This window comes from Asterias rubens, chromosome 1, assembly GCF_902459465.1.
Source record: "Asterias rubens chromosome 1, eAstRub1.3, whole genome shotgun sequence".
Taxonomy (NCBI): Eukaryota; Metazoa; Echinodermata; class Asteroidea; order Forcipulatida; family Asteriidae; genus Asterias; species Asterias rubens.
The window spans coordinates 16,463,107-16,480,985 of NC_047062.1; the positions used below are offsets into that span (position 1 = coordinate 16,463,107).

Here is a 17,879-nt window from a genome sequence, read left to right on the forward strand (position 1 = left end):
ATTGTGACTTGCCTAGAAGCCATGTACAGAGACAGTAAAAGAGTGAACATTTAATCAAAGATGGCTGGCTACCTCTGAAGCTGAATGGTACATGAGTCTTGCCCTTTTGATAAGGAAGGTGGGGGATGTTTCCTCATCTCTCAATCAATTACATCACGCAACATTATGAGAAATTTCTCAGGTCAAAAGAAGAAAAGAACAAAAAACGATTCAAAATGTTTAGCGTCTGAATAGAATTTGAAAGGGTATTATGCAGGATTGGTAGAGCCGAGGAATAGTCGCAGATAGAACTTGTGTTTAAATAAATGAAATAAGAAACCTGTACAATCATCCAAAGTGTAAGTCAGGAGAAAATAGTGAAAAACCATACACAATTTTCAGCATTGTCCTTAAAAATTTGTTGGAACAATCCAAATCAGCTGTTTTTTGTTGTTTTGACAGTAAGCTCTGCTCTAATATTGGGATTAGCCAGGCCACAAAGCACATCCATCAGGCCAAAATTATGCCTGATTAACAATGTTTTGGGTGTTTTTTCTTCTTTCTAACCGTTTTCTTGATGTTGAAAATCAACTTGTTACATATATTCTAACCAAAGTCATTGCCGGGCATAAAACAAAAATATGGATTTCCAGTTTAAATTTGTCTATATTTTCAACAAAATATTTGCCGCAATCTGTGAATCAACTAATTGAATTGGAACGGCTTAACTCTCTTTTTACATGAGTTTTAGCTCATGTGTTCAATACCAATGGATCTTCTCAGATTTACTTTATATCTAAGTTTGTATTTTTTTGTTTTTGAAAAATTTTTGTTCTTCTTATTCAAACAATACCCAGAAAAAATATTCCCAGTGCGCTCTTTCTTGTTTATCTGTTGAATTTTGAGAAAATGTAACAGTAACTTTGAAAAAGTGGTTTTTCTATTCCCTCTTGTTGAATATTGCTGTCCCTTGTCAATAACATGAAGTATCCGTTAGCGAGAAATGAGATCATCATTTCAGGCTAGACTCTTGACTGAATACTTGTTTACGTCAATCTAGGGCTTGGATGTAATCAATATACTTTCAGAGTGATACGTCTGTAGTCAGTAACTATATTGAATGGGATTATGACTTAAGACGATGATGCACAAAACCGGCGTTGGGTATCACCTTTCCTTCACAATCCCTTATACCCATGATGTCTGTTTTTAAAAGACTTCTTTCATTAACTTAATGTATTTATTGACGCTACTTAGTGAGTATGAAAAAAACATTTTAATGACAATTCAATGTTTTTTGTAATTACAGGTATGAGGAAACACAGTGTTTGACAATTCAACGTTTTTAGATTCAATGTAATAAGTTGCCCTGAAAGACAACAAAATTAACCTCAAATCATAGCACATTTTTTCCTGCAGATGACTTTAATAGTAGTTAGTCTTTTGCATCTCAAAATTGCAAAATGTGTGCAAAATCAAATCCTCCATCTGATTGCCACCTGCCTTTTACTGTGTCGTTAATCTTGAATAGTGTTTGTAGTTGCATACAAATATTTGCACTCCATAAAAAATGATCAGGCCCAGGGTGATTAAAAACACGGAGCTTTAAAATAAGTGGTTGTTTGTATTTTAGCATGTATAAACAAGTCTCCCGAATTCCAAAAATCTACTTCGCAGTAGTAGAGAAGTGTCATGAATTCCTGCGGACCATAATCTACACAGTGAGTAGATGGTGTTACAGCAAACCAATTATACATTGATACCTCACCATGCAATGCCTAAAATCCCATGTAGCATGTAACATTTGTATTGTCACCAAATTAGAGTTAAGCTCTATGTCCTGCTCCAAATATATTTCTTTTTCCTATTTCTTTTTCTTCTACAAAACTACATAGACTTTACCAGTCCACTCAACTGAAATCACTGTACCGCTAAACCTTGTATATGTGCCTTTTATTTATAATGAATATGAAATTGAGTTTGTTATGAATTCTAAAAAAAACCACCACACACCATTTGGCTAAAAGGCATGGAACAGCAGAAAGGCAGAAAATTAAATTGATAAAGTTCCATGCTGAACTGTCATTTCCAACATGATGGATTAAATAAACAGAAGCAGCAGAATAAAGAATAAAAGTAAAAGTATCTCTTGCTAATAAGGGATTACAAAAAGAAATTCATATTTTTGTAAACAATTACCCATGCCCTATTTTGTAACAGAAGAGTCATGTAAAAACAGATGGTGTTTGCTACTGACTGCATCTTATAAACTCCTCATTGACTTTACAATGTGTTCACTCTTTTCCTAAATTTAATTATTCAGTCGCTATTTGTTTGAGGATAAGATAGAAGTCTAAACGAACATCCTCTTAGTGGCGAAACCAGTGGTGTTCAATTCCCCTCAGCCTATCTGGTTATAGAAAAGATCAATACATCTGCCTTAATTGTTTGGTAATTTAATTAGTGTGGCTTAATGCGCCAATATGGAGAGATAGTAAACATTATAAAACGGATGCAGCTTCTTCCATTCTTCCTATTGCATCATGAAGTGGAAGACTGGACAAAATACAACCAATAGTGTAGTTGTCTTATTCTTTATTATTATTTATTTATTTATTATTTATTTATTTATTTCATTCTACATCAATAAACGCCAATAATAAGAAACGATAGGCAATTTTCAGTTTTAGAAGTAAGAGGAAAATCTCAAAGGGAGAAAACCCATGCAATCATGTAAATAAAAAAAAAAACTAAATCGACATGCAAGGCTACGGTCTGAGATGGGAATCAAACCATAGTCAACAGAGGTGAAAGGCAGGGTTGAAACCACTGGGCCATCCTGATCCCGGATGTCACAAAAAAAAAAAAAAAAAGTAACTCTGAAATCTACTTCATAGTCTACCTTTTCCCCAGTCATAAGAGACAATACCTAAAATGTGGGCTTTAGATTTTCTAAGTTTAAATCCTAAATAAATTTGGCCACATTTGGCTTACATGGATTCCAACCATTGCAAGTCATCCCTAGGGTCACCTGAACAAAAGAACGTACAGTTACAGTCCAGTAGCCAGCTTCGATTGACGCTACGGACCACTAAGCTCAAAATTTATAAATACACAGAGCTAACAAAATCGGCAAACTGTTTGGCTAACGTCCAAATAGAAATACGTTAAGCACTAGCAAGCATGACTTATGTTTACATTTTATATTGATCACACCCAATGTAAACAAGAATATTTACAATCTTGCCTTTTATTTTAGATTTTATAATCAAAGCTTACAATGCTTCTTGTGTAACCATCGAACATTTTTAAATAGTAAGCATATTTGCCTTAATTTTATCTGGGATTGTTTTTTTGTTTTTTTGAGGTTTGGAATTCATGTTTATGCTTACTGTTGCTTTATATATAGTATTTCAGTATGTTTATTGGCTACTCGTTTATTCTTCTTTTAATCTGTGAAGCACCTTGAGCGTCTTTTTAGGCGGATTTTTGCGCTATATAAATGCTTTTTATTATTGTTAATTCTATTAACAAAAAAGAAAATCAATTGAACAAATTTGCATTTCCCTCAACGTGGTACATGTGGCCTTGGACAACCAGATCTAGGCATGTGGTGGTTGTGTTCCCACCATCCAAGGCTATTTAAGCTGAGCCTGTATTATTACACACTAGGTGACTTGCTTTTAGGTGAGGGTGACCTGTAATGAACTTGGAAGCCCATCAAGAAGCTCTGGGTATAAATTCATGGGTTTTGGGATAATTAGGTGGAAGGAATTTGGGATTGGGCGGTAAATAATAGTTTTTATCGAAGGTGTAAGATGGGGAACTCGGGCTGAAATATGAAACGTACACTTGCCGCCATTTCAGTAAGCAACTCTTTTAATGCAACAACACTAGATCAGTGCTGACACGGACCACTGTTATCAATTATTTTATAGTTGCTTGTTGAAATGGCACCCATGGGTATTTCAGTTTCCAATAATAGATGGAGCTCCAGTTCCCCATCGTGCACTTTTGGCGCTCTGTAGTATTTGGACATGTCTCATGCCTTTAGGTAAGTCTAACCATGGAGGAGGTAGAAATTAATTCATAGCTCCATGGTCTTACCGTGCCTTCTAAGAACACAACATCATTCCTTAATGCAACCAAAACCCAAGCCCTCAAAAAATTCCTAATTCTATTAGGAGGTAATTGTTAACATTATGGTTTTAACTTGCTGTAATTCTATTTCTGGCATTCCTTGGCTGAGTGGTTTCTTGTGAGCCTTGCGTATGGATTGGTTTTTCAGTCCTTGCTTGATTGTGTAGGTTTCCCCAGTTGGGGTCTTCCTCCACCATCTACAATTGAGAATTCTTCAACTTCTTCTCTTTACTTGCCTATAGGTTCATTGGTTTCAATACCAGAAATAGATAATAATGCACTAAAAAATTAGGCACAGTGGGGGATTTCTATCTGGTTTCGCTCATTATTTCATTAATGAGAAATTTAAGACTAAAAATAACACCCAAGTAAAAGAGACAGAATAACAACGGTAAATCAAGAGCACTGCGCTGAAAATAGAAGCTCAGTAAGTGAACCTCACAAACCAAGTCAAAATTCACCAAGATGGCCAAGATTGCTTGTTTAATGTTTACTCGTATACATGTCCAAGATTTCTGTTTACACGTGTATACTGACTGTACTACTGCGGTGTTGCGGGCCATTGCGGTGGTAGACTGAGAGCTAGTGGTGAAATGTCTGTCAGACATTTGGTAATTTCGAGATGTACATGTACCTTAAAAACTAAACCTGAAGCATTTCAAAATATGCAAATGTATTGGTCTACACCAAGGTGCAAGGGTTAGATGATAGACAACTTCGCAGATCAATGTCAATATATAAAAAGGCAGGTTGGGCAACACAAATTGACTGGTTCACCAAAGAAAACACGCGCACACCACTTGTTTATTTTGAACTGACCCTTAAACCAATAGCTCCATGCTTAAACTGAATCCATACCAATATTATAATTACCACACAATCCAACACAAAGTCAAGAGCGATGACTCATTCAATCCTACAGCTAATCACCAACAAGTTAATAATTCTAAACTAGACCCTCATCTCATCCACAAACACCTGTCACGCTAACAAAGAATTCTATTCATTAATCCTTTTACATGATTTCACACAACTATATTGGATTAATGTTAACTATACAATAAGAATTGTAACAGTCTAGACAATCAAGTGACCTCAGCAGGTGGGGTTGCTGAATTTGTATAAAAAGGTTCTAGTTAAACAAAAGAAACCTGTCTTGGCTCTCTGGTACTATACAGCTGGTCTCGATTAGGTACTTTATTGACTGTACAACTAGTTCACCCCCCCATGCTGTAAGGTTTATTCTGGGAGTAAACCGCAGGACATCTAATCTCCACTCTTTGGTTTTGAGCTAACAACAGAAACAAAGCCACAGAGTTGTACATTGTAGGTCCATAGGAATATCAAAGGTTCAGCGCGTTGAAACTTAGAGGTATTAGATTTTCCATCAGAATTGGTCTAGCAGAAGAAACAAGAATGTTCAATCTCTAGTGCGACGGGTGCTGACTGCTTTGGCTAAACCTTGAAATAACAAGCTCAGAAACATCACCCTAAGCAACATGATTTCAGTTTGATATGTTTTATATGAGGCCATGTTCTAATTGGCAGCTATAGCTCTGGCTAGTTAAGCATGCCTTTTCGTGTGCTTACAGTTAGCAGCGCTATATGAAATGGAAACTTGCACAGTTAGCAAAGAATTGCCGCTATTAAAGGAACTCGTTGCCTTGGATCGGACGAGTTGTTTTTTATAAAATGCATATGGGTAGAAAGATGTTGTAAAAGTAGAATACAATGATCCACACAAACATGCCTCGAAATTGCACGGTTTTCCTTTTACCTCGTCGACTAACACGGTCGGCCATTTATGGGAGTCAAATGTTTGACTCCCATAAATGGCCGACCGTGTTAGTTCACGCAGTAAAAGGAAAACCACACAATTTCGAGGCAAACTTGTGTGGATAATTGTATTCTACTTTTAAAACATCTTTCCAACCAATGCATTTTATAAAAAACGGTTACAAACGCCCAGTTATAGACCAACTCGTCCGATCCAAGGCAATGTGTTCCTTTAAGCAGCATTGTGAAATTATGGGTTGAAAGTCAAATGGTGTAGCTTGCTTGGCATATTTGAGCTCGTTTTGTGATCAACATCTCATCTTCCCTTTAAGAAAACAGAACCCCCCTCTGTGTTACAATGAGACATGGCAACATTTTCTTGTGGGACCACATGACCTGACATAGAGAGAGTCATTTATAAATGTCAACATGATAGGCTATCGATAGTGCAAAATATGACTCATACAGAGTGTTGCCTATCTGAGAGTGTTGCATGTACCCTCCCTGAGTGTAGAATCTCAAAGATGAAGACAGGTGCAGAAGCTTTGTAAGTGTTATTAATAACTTCCTCCCAGAAGCAGAATAAGAGGTCAAAAACTAAAAGTATAAACCCTGGTGAAATTGTGTTGTCCCCTCTTTGTTTTTATATATAAGAAAGAAATACCATCAATTCATTACTTTTCTTTCCTTTTTCTACAGTAAAATGTGTGCCACTTAGCAAAAAAGGCAACTGCCAAAACCCAGATACTTTTAATTGACAAAACAACCGACAGAACAGACCCTTTAATAATAAAAGCCAAAACAAAGCTCCAATGTAGGGTTGTCCGAGAAGTAATAAAAAAAATTACAGTGTAAATATTATTTATCATATAAAAAAAAGTACAAAAAGCCACAGCACTCATTAGTGACAACAAATTGAAAAGCACTTTAGAAGCTATCCTAAAATCTCAAAGCCATGTCATTATTTCCTGATGATCAAATTGGTAAGCCGCTGAACGCTTATGTATCAGGTACATAACTGTAGGTGAAGCTAAGCTATCCCCTCCCACACAGTAAACTGCCTTGTAACATTCCACGCATTGAGTGGCAAATTAAACATCGGACGACCACTTTAACTCGCCAAAAACATTCCAGTTCATAGACGAATTACATCGAAGGATGCCTGCCCCTTTTTTTGCCTCTCTCAGATCTCAAGAAGACGAAGGAAATAAATTAACCTTTGTTTCACATGATGACACAGGAGAAGGTTTTGCCCTTCTCCTAAGAATTGAATGGAATATTCATCAAGCCTCAAAGACCAAAAAGGTGGTGAGATGATGTTTCTTTATTGAGCTGCACTCTGTTGTTTTGCACGGGAAATCGGAAAATGTGACACCCTGACTGACAAACAACATGAGTGCCTACACCTGCAGAAGCGCAATCTATAAGTTCGATTGTTAGAAGTTTCTTGAAAAAAATAAATTAATAAACAACAACAAACTATACAAATTGTTCCCTAAGCACAAACAAAAAACACCTCATTAATTGTACTACTTATTTGTACAACAACAATGACATGCTATTTTTACGTTGTGTTATTTTGTTTCTCTTCACAATAACCAAAAAACATGGACCGTCGGTATTTATTTTAAAGGCTACTAGAGAAAAATCACCACAAATTTGAATTTCTGAATATGAACAGCTACGAGTGAAAAACCATCAAAAAAGGATTTGTTCCTAGATAGCCTATATGTATGGTTATTCTTCTTTGATCTGTGAAAAGTTTCTTAGCCAGACAGAGCCACCATGTAGCAGTCAATAGAATCTTGGCACAGTGCCTGTGGTTGCCACCTGCCATAGGCCTCAATATAAAAACACAAGCTCAACTAGATTCATATGCTCCAATGCCTCATATTCTATCCTAGTATGTGGTCTTTACTCTCTACATGAATGGCACATAAGAAAAAGAGAACTTGACGGAAAAAAATGTAGCTCTTCAGCTGCATCATGTGAGTCTTTACTTACATAATCCGAATTAACAAACTCTCAATAACAGTAGGGCCCAATTTCATAGAGCTGCTTTAGCACAAAAACTAGCTAAGCACAATAAAATAAGGCTGACCATAAACATGCACCAGCTAAAATACCATTTCTAAAGTAGCATTTGTGGATGGTACCCTGCTTAATGTTGCTTAGCACAAACTATTTACAGCAATTTTTTCTCTCCATGAAACTGAGCCTGATCAACTGTGATATATTTTGATTTTATTATAAACACCCAGCAACTTTATTTATGAGCGGAATTAAATTGATGCAATCCAATTGTTGCGATAATATCTTCAGGTCTGATGGAATCTTGTAACATTCTCCAGGTAATTTTACATATCAATACTTGATTTCCAGTTTCAAGGAGCGAGGGAATTTTGTTTCATCTTTGAGCATGTAGCAATTGTGCCCTTGTCAATAATTAAAAAGGAAGGAACTGTGAGGTCAATTCAGTTTTCGTGATTCACTCATTTTTCCAAAAGAGATTTTAATGAAACTTGGGGGAAAAGACAATAACCTCAAGTTAAGAGCATGTAAAATGTCATTGTATTTGGTACCGTGCAATTTTCGGCAAAATAAAAAAATGTTTGATGATACCAAATTCAAAATGTAATGTCTACATTTTTTTGTAAAGAGATTTTTTTAGTTCATTCCTAAATTTTTATGATTTTCAATCAAAACATCATGGATTTGAGCTTTTGACCGACATAAAACATTCTTTTTTGCATTGTACAGACCTGTGTATTTTTTATGTTCAAATTTCACTTTAAAAGAATATTTGACAAAATGACAACTAACACTGTTTTGTTTTGAGGTTTTTACAGACTTGCAATTTGTTCCTAATTAATAAAGACTATTTCTATTGAAAAATGAGTGCATAACAAAACTGAATTTGATTAATTTCAATGAAATCAAGAAAATTAGCAGTTGCAAACTGACAACCAACCAAAATGACCCGAGGTATAAATGCAAACGTGGTTAATGGCCTAATTTCTCAAGCCAGAGTCTCTCCCAAGGGCTTTTATCAATGAGAAAACTGTAGACTGTCAGTAAATATTTTTTCGTCAGAGAGAACCTTGTTTTTGAAAATCTACAATCTTAGGAAACACCCAAAATAAAGTAGAAGATCGAAAATACAGAAAAGTTTTATCACAAACCTGGACATAAATACTTTCTGACTGCAACATAATAAAATTTATCAGTTCCATATCGGCGGTTATGAAATGTCAAACTAAGCTTACTGTAGAGATAAACTTTCTCTTTCTGATGTCACTACTACCAGCGTACCAGCAAATGTGTTTTTACTTCACATAATTAGGACCAAAAATATTAGCACTACATACAAGTGAACTTGAGAATATACAATTCAGGGATGACATTCAACAGTCCTTGGAAAAATAAAGTAGGATTTCGGACAGAGCTGCTAATTATGAAAAATAGCTAAGCATAACAAAATTATGCTAAGCAAATTAAGGTAACCAGCCAAAATACCATATACTATTTTTGAGTGTTATCCCACGTAACTTTTCTACAGAATATAATCAAGAAATAATTTAAGCTCTATGAAATTGGGCCTTAGGCTACATATTGTACACATATTATTAGGAGTCTTTTTAGGCTGATTTTGCTGATTTTTTTTTCTGAGGCGAAAAAAGAAGAAGGAAATCACGTAAAATAAAAAGAATATCATGCATGACAAATAATGATTTGCAGAAAAATTATAACTTGTTTATATTACAAATAAATTCTTACATATTCTCGGTGGCTTATTTTCAGTCGTTTGGTTTTCAGAGGTGAATACATGATGCTGTTGTGTGGTGCGATCACAAGGCACTTCAGAGGGAATATTATTTCTCAAAGGTAAATCCGCACGCTGTGCAACGACTTTCACAATTATCATCCAATCAGTTGAGACATTGTAGTAATCCAAGTAGTGACTGTTATTAATGATCCAGAATGCATCCTTGTTGTTTATATCCCTTGAAATAAGGCTGTGTGTTCCACGTAGGTGTAGCACTACGTGTTGATTTATGTGTACGTCCGGTTATCATAAAATGTAATCTTTGGACTGTGGTTGTTGAGAGGCAACAGGGAGCATCCATTGCAGGCACACACTACTGACTCGTGTACAGTAGGTATACATGTACATTGCAAATACCTCCGATTGTATCACCGAGGAAGAATGCCTGTGTACTTAAATGCTTTTAAGTATTTCTAGATCCCACAATGACAAAACCTAAGATATGCTTCCATTCTATAAACGCATTATTCCATTCCGTTGTCTGGTGTATCTGTTCAGTAAACTCAGCATGGCGGTTCCCTTCAAGGTAAAGATCTCTCCCATAGACATTGAAGCCTCATTTCATCATTGTGCAGTGTACTCGACACAAACAAAACATATATTTATTTATATCCCATTCACTCCATCAGTTTTGATGTCCATAATTGGATGATTTTTCTTGTTATTGTCCACCACACTGCCAGCACATGTGTACGTGTGAGGTTGCATAAGTGCACTGCAGCAATGAGCCCACGAGATCCCTATACACTACACGTAGTACACCTCTTCAATCAATGTATTATTAACTTATTCAGTGGGGGCAGAGCAAACGATTGGCCATGCAGACCGCATGGTTCAACTATGACCTTGATGCATATTCACATTTCTAGATGAGTGGTTGATGATAAAGAGAGGCTAGGTACATAGGCTGAGGGCAGCAGCATTCTAAAAGGAATCTAAATGCAGCTGCTTCTCAGAATGTCAACACTGCAAGCGCTCATAAGAAAACATAAATTTTGCGATTTCTTTGTTTAATAGAAAGGAAGCAAAAATACGTAATAGACAAAAACATAATTTATTCTTCACTGTTTGGAAATGGTTTTGAATAGAGCATTATTGAAAGACATACTAGTCTTATCTGCCACTTTATCATTACATTTCCTTATTTGAACTAACTGACAAGTAGAGCTTTAATCATTTTCAGACTTGCAACTCTGTACAAGTTTGCAAAAAATGTAGAAACCTGCTAGAAAACAAACAAATTTGTGGACATGTTTCAGTTTTCTATGGCACTAATATACATTGAAGAGGAAACCTGCATGCTAACCAATAACTGTAAACCTGCATTTTGAAACAATATCTTTGAATGAGAGCCTCTTGAAGTTAGATTACATGATGTGATGATTCAGATGATAATATATACTTAACAAGCTGAATGCATTTTTTGTTTCATCATTAAGAAAAAAGCCGCAGAAGGCAACTCTGTTTAGCTATGGGAAATATGAAGCTGCAGAAGGCAACTCTCTTTAGCTATGAGAAATATGAAGCTGCAGAAAGCAACTCTGCTTAGCTATGAGAAATATGAAGCTGCAGAAGGCAACTATGTTTAGCTATGAGAAATATGAAGCTGCAGAAGGCAACTATGTTTAGCTATGGGAATATGAAGCTGCAGATGGCAACTCTGTTTAGCTATGGGAAATATGAAGCTGCAGAAGGCAACTATATTTAACTATAGGAAATATGAAGCTGCAGACGGCAACTCTGTTTTATTATCAGGAAAAAAGCTGCAGAAGGCAACTCTGTTTTATTATTAGGAAAAAGCTGCAGAAGGCAACTCTGTTTAACTACAGTAAATATGAAGCTGCAGAAGGCAACTATATTTAACTATAGGAAATATGAAGCTGCAGAAGGCAACTCTGTTTTATTATTAGGAAAAGAGCTGCAGAAGGCAACTCTGTTTTATTATTAGGAAAAAGCTGCAGAAGGCAACTCTGTTTAACTACAGTAAATATGAAGCTGCAGAAGGCAACTCTGTTTTGTTATTAGGAAAAAGCTGCAGAAGGCGACTGTTTAACTATAGGACATATGAAGCTGCAGAAGGTATAGAAAATATGAATCTGCGGAAGCGTCTCTATTTAACTATAGGAAATATGAAGCTGCAGAAGGCAACTCTTTTTAACTATTATGAAAAACAAAGCTACAGAATGGAACATTTAAAATGAACTACATTTCGTATTCCTTAACGTCCAAAACATTCTCCTTGTAGTAAAACTAAAATGATTTTCTCCTATTGCCATTATTTCACTACCCTAAGCTCTCTGGAGCGAGATTATTGTCAGTTGGTCAACATTGGTCAATAAAAGCTTCTCTTTGAACCAATGGAGCCCAAAGGACTTCTAGTAACATTAAGTTTTGATAAATCATCCATCTAATGTTATTCACATTATAAAAGTATTTTTATTTCATAAGAGCTGTGCATGGGTAGAGTTCCCATGTTTCATGAGTCAATGTTCATTGTGTCAGCATAAACTTATAAATGTCTCGGGACAGGTTTAAGTGATTTGGGTCACCACAGGTCAGATATAAGTGGATTGGGTCTTGCAAGGGAACTGCTTAAGGTCTTCCCGAGGATAAGTGCCAAAGTTTGAGGTTATTCAAGAACCTTTGCAGATAACAGATGCCCAGACACATCTCAGGTCAGGAGTAAGTGGTTTGGGTCTTTCATGGGTCAGACATCAAACTTTGGGGTGAGGTCATTCTAGTTCAGGAAAAAAGTGCCAGGATTTGAGGTCATTCAAGGTCAGAAAAAAGTGCCTATGGGTTTGAGGTTGCGGGTTAGGCATAACTGCAAAAGTTTCGTTGGTGTTCAGAGGCCAAATGTTAGGTGCATGTACAGGCTCTTAATATTGCAACATAAGATTAGACACCTTTGCTTTTGAGTACACAGTGCACAGTGGTAACGTATTTTGCCGAAGATTTCTTATGTTACAATAGTTTTATATATTGCCTTGCCACAGGAATAAGTTCTCGAAGTGGGATAACATTTTAACATATTTTGAGAATGAGATGAGAGATAATTTACTCGTACCAGAAAACAATGATATATTTTCCCCTTCAAATTATAATCATAATAAATGTCTTTTCTTTATAACAATATTAATAATTTGGAGTCTTGTGAAGTGTATATTGATGAAGGTGCTAGAAAAGTATTATCCCTGGTCAATGAGCATATATATATAATATTTTATAGAACATTCTCGGCTTTCTGGCTTTTTAAAGTTTCTCATCTGCCTGTGGGTCGTTTGAGACTGATACTTTATATCGTTGTAATTGGACGTTTAATTTTTTCTTAACTGTGAACGATTAAAAACTCTGTAAGGATCAAATAAAATACATCTCAGCCAATTCAGAATAAATCTCAACCAACAAGATACAAGAAAATTGCCTTTTCTTAAGGTACAAAATACGTCCTGTTGTCATTTGTAACAGGTGTTTCTGGAAAATGCAAAGGTCATGGGTCAAAAGAATGAATAGAAACCCTCCATCATCGTTCATCTTACAACAATAAAACATCTGCTGTGATGTCCATCACCATATAAAATTATGCTGTATATGTACAGCATTATTATTATTATTATGATTATTTTGTACTATTCATCATTTGCCAATAAGTGTTTAGAGCTTGTATTTACGTAAGTTGCCATTTTACAACAGTAATTATTAAGTTATTATTTGATCTCCTAAATTACTGTTAAGGAATGAAAAACAACGAGGCCCAAATCCAGCAATTTTTAGCAGGAAGGGGTCCAAAAAACAAAAACAAAAACATGAAAGAGTGACTGGAGGGTTACAATGATTATGCCAACAATGCATGCAGGAAATATTGCAAGATTTTTTTCCGGACGGCACAAGTTTAAAGTTTATAAACAGAAAACAGATAGTAAACAACATCATTGAGAACGGGGTGGGGTCCGGGTCCCCACCCCGTTTGTTTCAGGACCTACCCTGGGATCCGCACCAAGCAACTAACAAAATTAGAATGTGTGTGGGGAGTAAAAAATAAAGGCAGCATAAAAATACATTAAATTATTTGTTATTTCAGGTATCAAACAAATTATGTACAAAAATGTAAAAATAAAAACATGAACCAATGCCTCATCCACACAGCAAATCTAAGTAAAACTGAGAAAGAAAATGTGTCAACACAACAGTGATTGACTAATAATGGATCGTTTTAAAATAAACACATTGTATTTTGCTACTTTGTTATTAACGATTTGTTTCAGCCATTGGTGGTGAGACCCTAAGAAATTTAGAGTGAGGATTTTGAGATTCAACGACCATCAAAACCATTACAAGGTGCTTCAACTGTATTAATTGCTCCTAAAAAAAACCTTGGAGGAGAGCCAACAAAAATATTTAAAAAATAAGGGAATAAAAAAGTAGGCGACAAAAAAATACAAAACAATCTTTCTAGAAATTACTAATCATAAACAAATGGGGACGTAAATATATCAAGTGAAGGAGACTTTTCTCTACTTTAGGAGGGTAGCTGTTGATGTTCTTGAAGGGCAAGTCAACAATGTGTATGATTATTAAAGGAGCACGTTGCCTTGGATCATAAAGGAACACGTTGCCTTGGATCAGTCAAGTTGGTCTTTGAAAAGCGTTCTGTAACCGTTTGGTATAAAATGCATATGGGTAGAAAGATGTTGTAAAAGTAGAATACAATGATCTACAAAAACATGCCTCGAAATTGCGTGGTTTTCTTTTTACCTCGTTGACTAACATGGTCGGCCATTTACAGTAGTCGAATTTTTGACTCCCATAAATGGCCGATCGTGTTAGTTCGCGACGTAAATGAAAAACCGTGCAATTTTGAGTGATACTTGTGTGGATCATTATATTCTACTTTTAAAACATCTTTCTCACCATATGCATTTCATAACAAACGGTTTCAAACCCTTTTTGTAGACCAACTCGTCCGATCCAAGGCAACGTGTTCCTTTAAGTATACTTGATTGTTTGGCTTTCATTTTTCTCTGGCATAATACTTGGTCCTTGGAACAATAGTAGGAACATTTTATTAAGTAAAAGGGCTGTCATTTATGCATACATAGTGTAGGCCTTAATAGTCTCCTGAGGCTGTTAATCACAGTTTTCAGGGTAAAACAAATCGGCAATTCAGACTATCGGCAATCAAAGTAGGAAGACTATCATAATAATATCTTCAAGGAGCAATGATGACTAAGAACTGTGGATACTACAACGGATAGTAACACTCAATAAATGCACAATATTACAATACTTTGGGTTTGAGCAGAGACAATTTTACTGGAGCAGGAATTGAACCAACAAACTCCGGATTAACGTACCGGAAATTGTTGGTTCAAGTCCCACCTCAATCATTTTTTATTTTTTTAACACAAACTGTTGAAAAAAAGGAACCAGTCAGTTTCCCTTGTGGTTTATAACTTAATATTTCAATACAAAACTTACCTGTTGGAGATCCATCTGCCTCTGCAATGACTCGGACCCCACATTAGCCGGTAGATCCTGCCCTCTTTCCACCGACATCCCTTGATGAGAAGCAAACCACTCCTGAAGACGTTGTACATCGCTCTGGTAGTCCTCAGCTAGCTGCTCCGTATTTCTCCTCATCTTAAGGAGTTCCTGCTTATCGGTCAGGTCTCTCTTCAGCGTCTCCATGCGGGCCTGGAGGAGGGAGGCCAAGGAGGAGGTCGTCTCCCCTTCACGGGATGGATGGTCATCGTGGATATCGTTGATGATGCTCTGTATGTCTTGGACCTTCTGGAGTTTACGACTCAAGTCAAGCTGGTGGTTCTGAGTTGTGAAAAAAAAGTGGCTCACTATCAATCACTGACAGGAATTCCAAAATTGTTTTGTGCTTATCCAAGGGATTAATTTTCTGGATTTTTGTTGTTGTTGAGAACATCGTCGTCACAATAAAACCATAACTTAACCAAGTACAGACAACAAACGCTGTCATAAAATGCACCAGGATTTCTTTTTCTCTTATGTGAAAATGTTGCTCAACATGAATTGACCAAACATGAATTGACCAATTTTAAATAAAAATCTTTTTGTTGTTGTTCTTGTTGTTGTTGCTGTGTTGTTTTATTTATTGGTTTTAACCACAGACATTGGTGCAAGTGTCAAACCAAACAGTATTCTTCAACCCGATGAAAATTTACATGTTTTGCTCGTTAAACTGACTAACATTCCGAGTAAGAATGGGCTTGGCTTACCTGATTCAGAACAAGCTGTTGCTGTATGACGACCACAGTTGGCCCTGCCTGGGGGGCCAGATCGTCTGCTTCCTCAAGATCTTCAACAAAGTGATCCAACCACGCCTCAAGCTGCAAGAGTTCATTCTTACAAGACGTTAACTGGCTCATCAATTGATTCAACTCATCTTTCTCAATCTGAACGAGGGTGGAATGAAAGAAAACAAATTGAGAACACCTTTAAAAAAACAAAATTTAATTTCAAATTTGATATCTTGAACTAAATCTTGATATCCTGAACTAAATCTTAATGCTGTGAGACAAATCAAACTAAAAACAATATTAACTGTTAAGTTAAGTTTATTAATTAAATCCAAATTCAAATAAGCCATTGTTTAGACTTTTTTTTAAGTTAAAAATATTTTTTTAATAAAAACCTTATCACAAAATTGTATGAATGTTTCCTTGTTTAAATTTGTGTTGTTGTTCCAGACTCATTTAAAAATATACATTAAAAAAAATGAAAAAAGTCTACACTAGAGTAAAGGCAAACACATATCCTTCATCTTCTACAATCACTGTCAAATCTCGTTGGGCCCCATCCCCGATCGAATATTTGTTCTCAGTGCCAAGTCTGATGACATTGAGGGGGGAAGCGGGGGAGCTCGAGCCAAGGGAGGGTATGTTTATTGTCACATGGCCCAAACATCTTGGCCGTGATTGTAGATGATGTAATGATTTCTCCAAAACTTACCTGAAACTGATTGAGTTTGTTCAAGCTATCAGAGAGTAAGTTGTCTATTCTCTCACTGAGTGATGCCAACGTTGCTAGGTTAGCGTCTCTGTTGCCAGCGTCACTGCGTGAGACCAGTTTATCTCCTTTGTCCTTCACATCATCAATGCTGCACTGGAGTAACGTCACATTCTCCAAGATGTGCTGTAATCAAACATTTAAATATTAAGAATCTGATAAAATAATCTGTCATGGTATGTGAGCAGAAGGTATCTAACTCGTTGTATCTCACTCATTGTCCCTTCTGTATGCACCGTCACAATCAGCACATGCCTTGCCACATCATCTCAAACCTTCACTGCGTGCGTTCCAAAGGCCAGGATTGGGAGATATTCTAACAACCTTTACCCCAGTACTACTGCACTTTGGAACTCCCTACTTGTATTTTCCTTTCCACCAACTCACAATCTGCCACATTTCAAGAGGAATGTAAACAGATATTTGATCCTCTCACTTCAAATTTTCCCTTTTAGTCCTTTGAAGCCCTCACCCTGAGTGGCCTTGTGTTGGGCAATTTTTCATAATAATATTTTTTTAAAGTTGATTTTGAGGCATTGTTTCTGGATCAGTGTTTTCAGAGCTGCATTGTACCAGTTATTAAAATGCATTATTTTCAACAAATTAAGTGTAAGTGGAATCTTTCAGACAGAGGTTGAAAGCCAAAGTGATACAGAGCTTTATGTGTGTAGTGCAAAAAACTCAAATCTTCTGTTTTTTTTGTATTCCCTATTAATAAAAGGATCAGTTATTTACAATTGCACTGTTCTCAATGCCTGGATAAAATAACTGAAATCAAAACTGTCCAACACAACCATCAGCCACCTTCAGAAAAGTTACCTCAAGCGCTGCAATGCCTTGGTCTACATCCTCTTGGTCAACTCCTTTAAGTCGTAGCTCTGCTGCCTCCAAGGACATGTTGAGATGAGACAGAGCATTGTGGTAATCTTCTTGACGTGCAAGAGCCTCCCGCAACATCCTCTGTTTCTCGCCCATCTTTTAAGCGAAGATGTTTATGAAAAATTATTATTATCCTGATGGCTACCACAGAATCCAAACTAAAATTCAAAACCCAAGCATGTATCGTTTAATTGTGAAATTACTGCAGAGTGCAGCGTGTCATAAAGTAAAAATGTTATAT

The 17,879-nt window shown here is 36.2% G+C and overlaps 1 protein-coding gene across 8 annotated transcripts in view; it reads right to left on the reverse strand.

Moving 5' to 3' along the window:
- The window catches only part of LOC117288372 (nesprin-1-like), a 210,338-nt gene that overhangs the window by 61,731 nt on the left and 130,728 nt on the right, over positions 1-17,879 (reverse strand). For all 8 annotated transcript variants that reach the window (XM_033769230.1, XM_033769267.1, XM_033769236.1 and 5 more), the window contains 4 exons: positions 17,579-17,734; positions 16,703-16,885; positions 15,970-16,146; positions 15,200-15,544 (listed from right to left, as the gene is read on the reverse strand). In XM_033769230.1, coding sequence (XP_033625121.1) covers positions 15,200-15,544; positions 15,970-16,146; positions 16,703-16,885; positions 17,579-17,734 — 861 coding nt within the window. The remainder of the gene's footprint in view (positions 1-15,199; positions 15,545-15,969; positions 16,147-16,702; positions 16,886-17,578; positions 17,735-17,879) is intronic.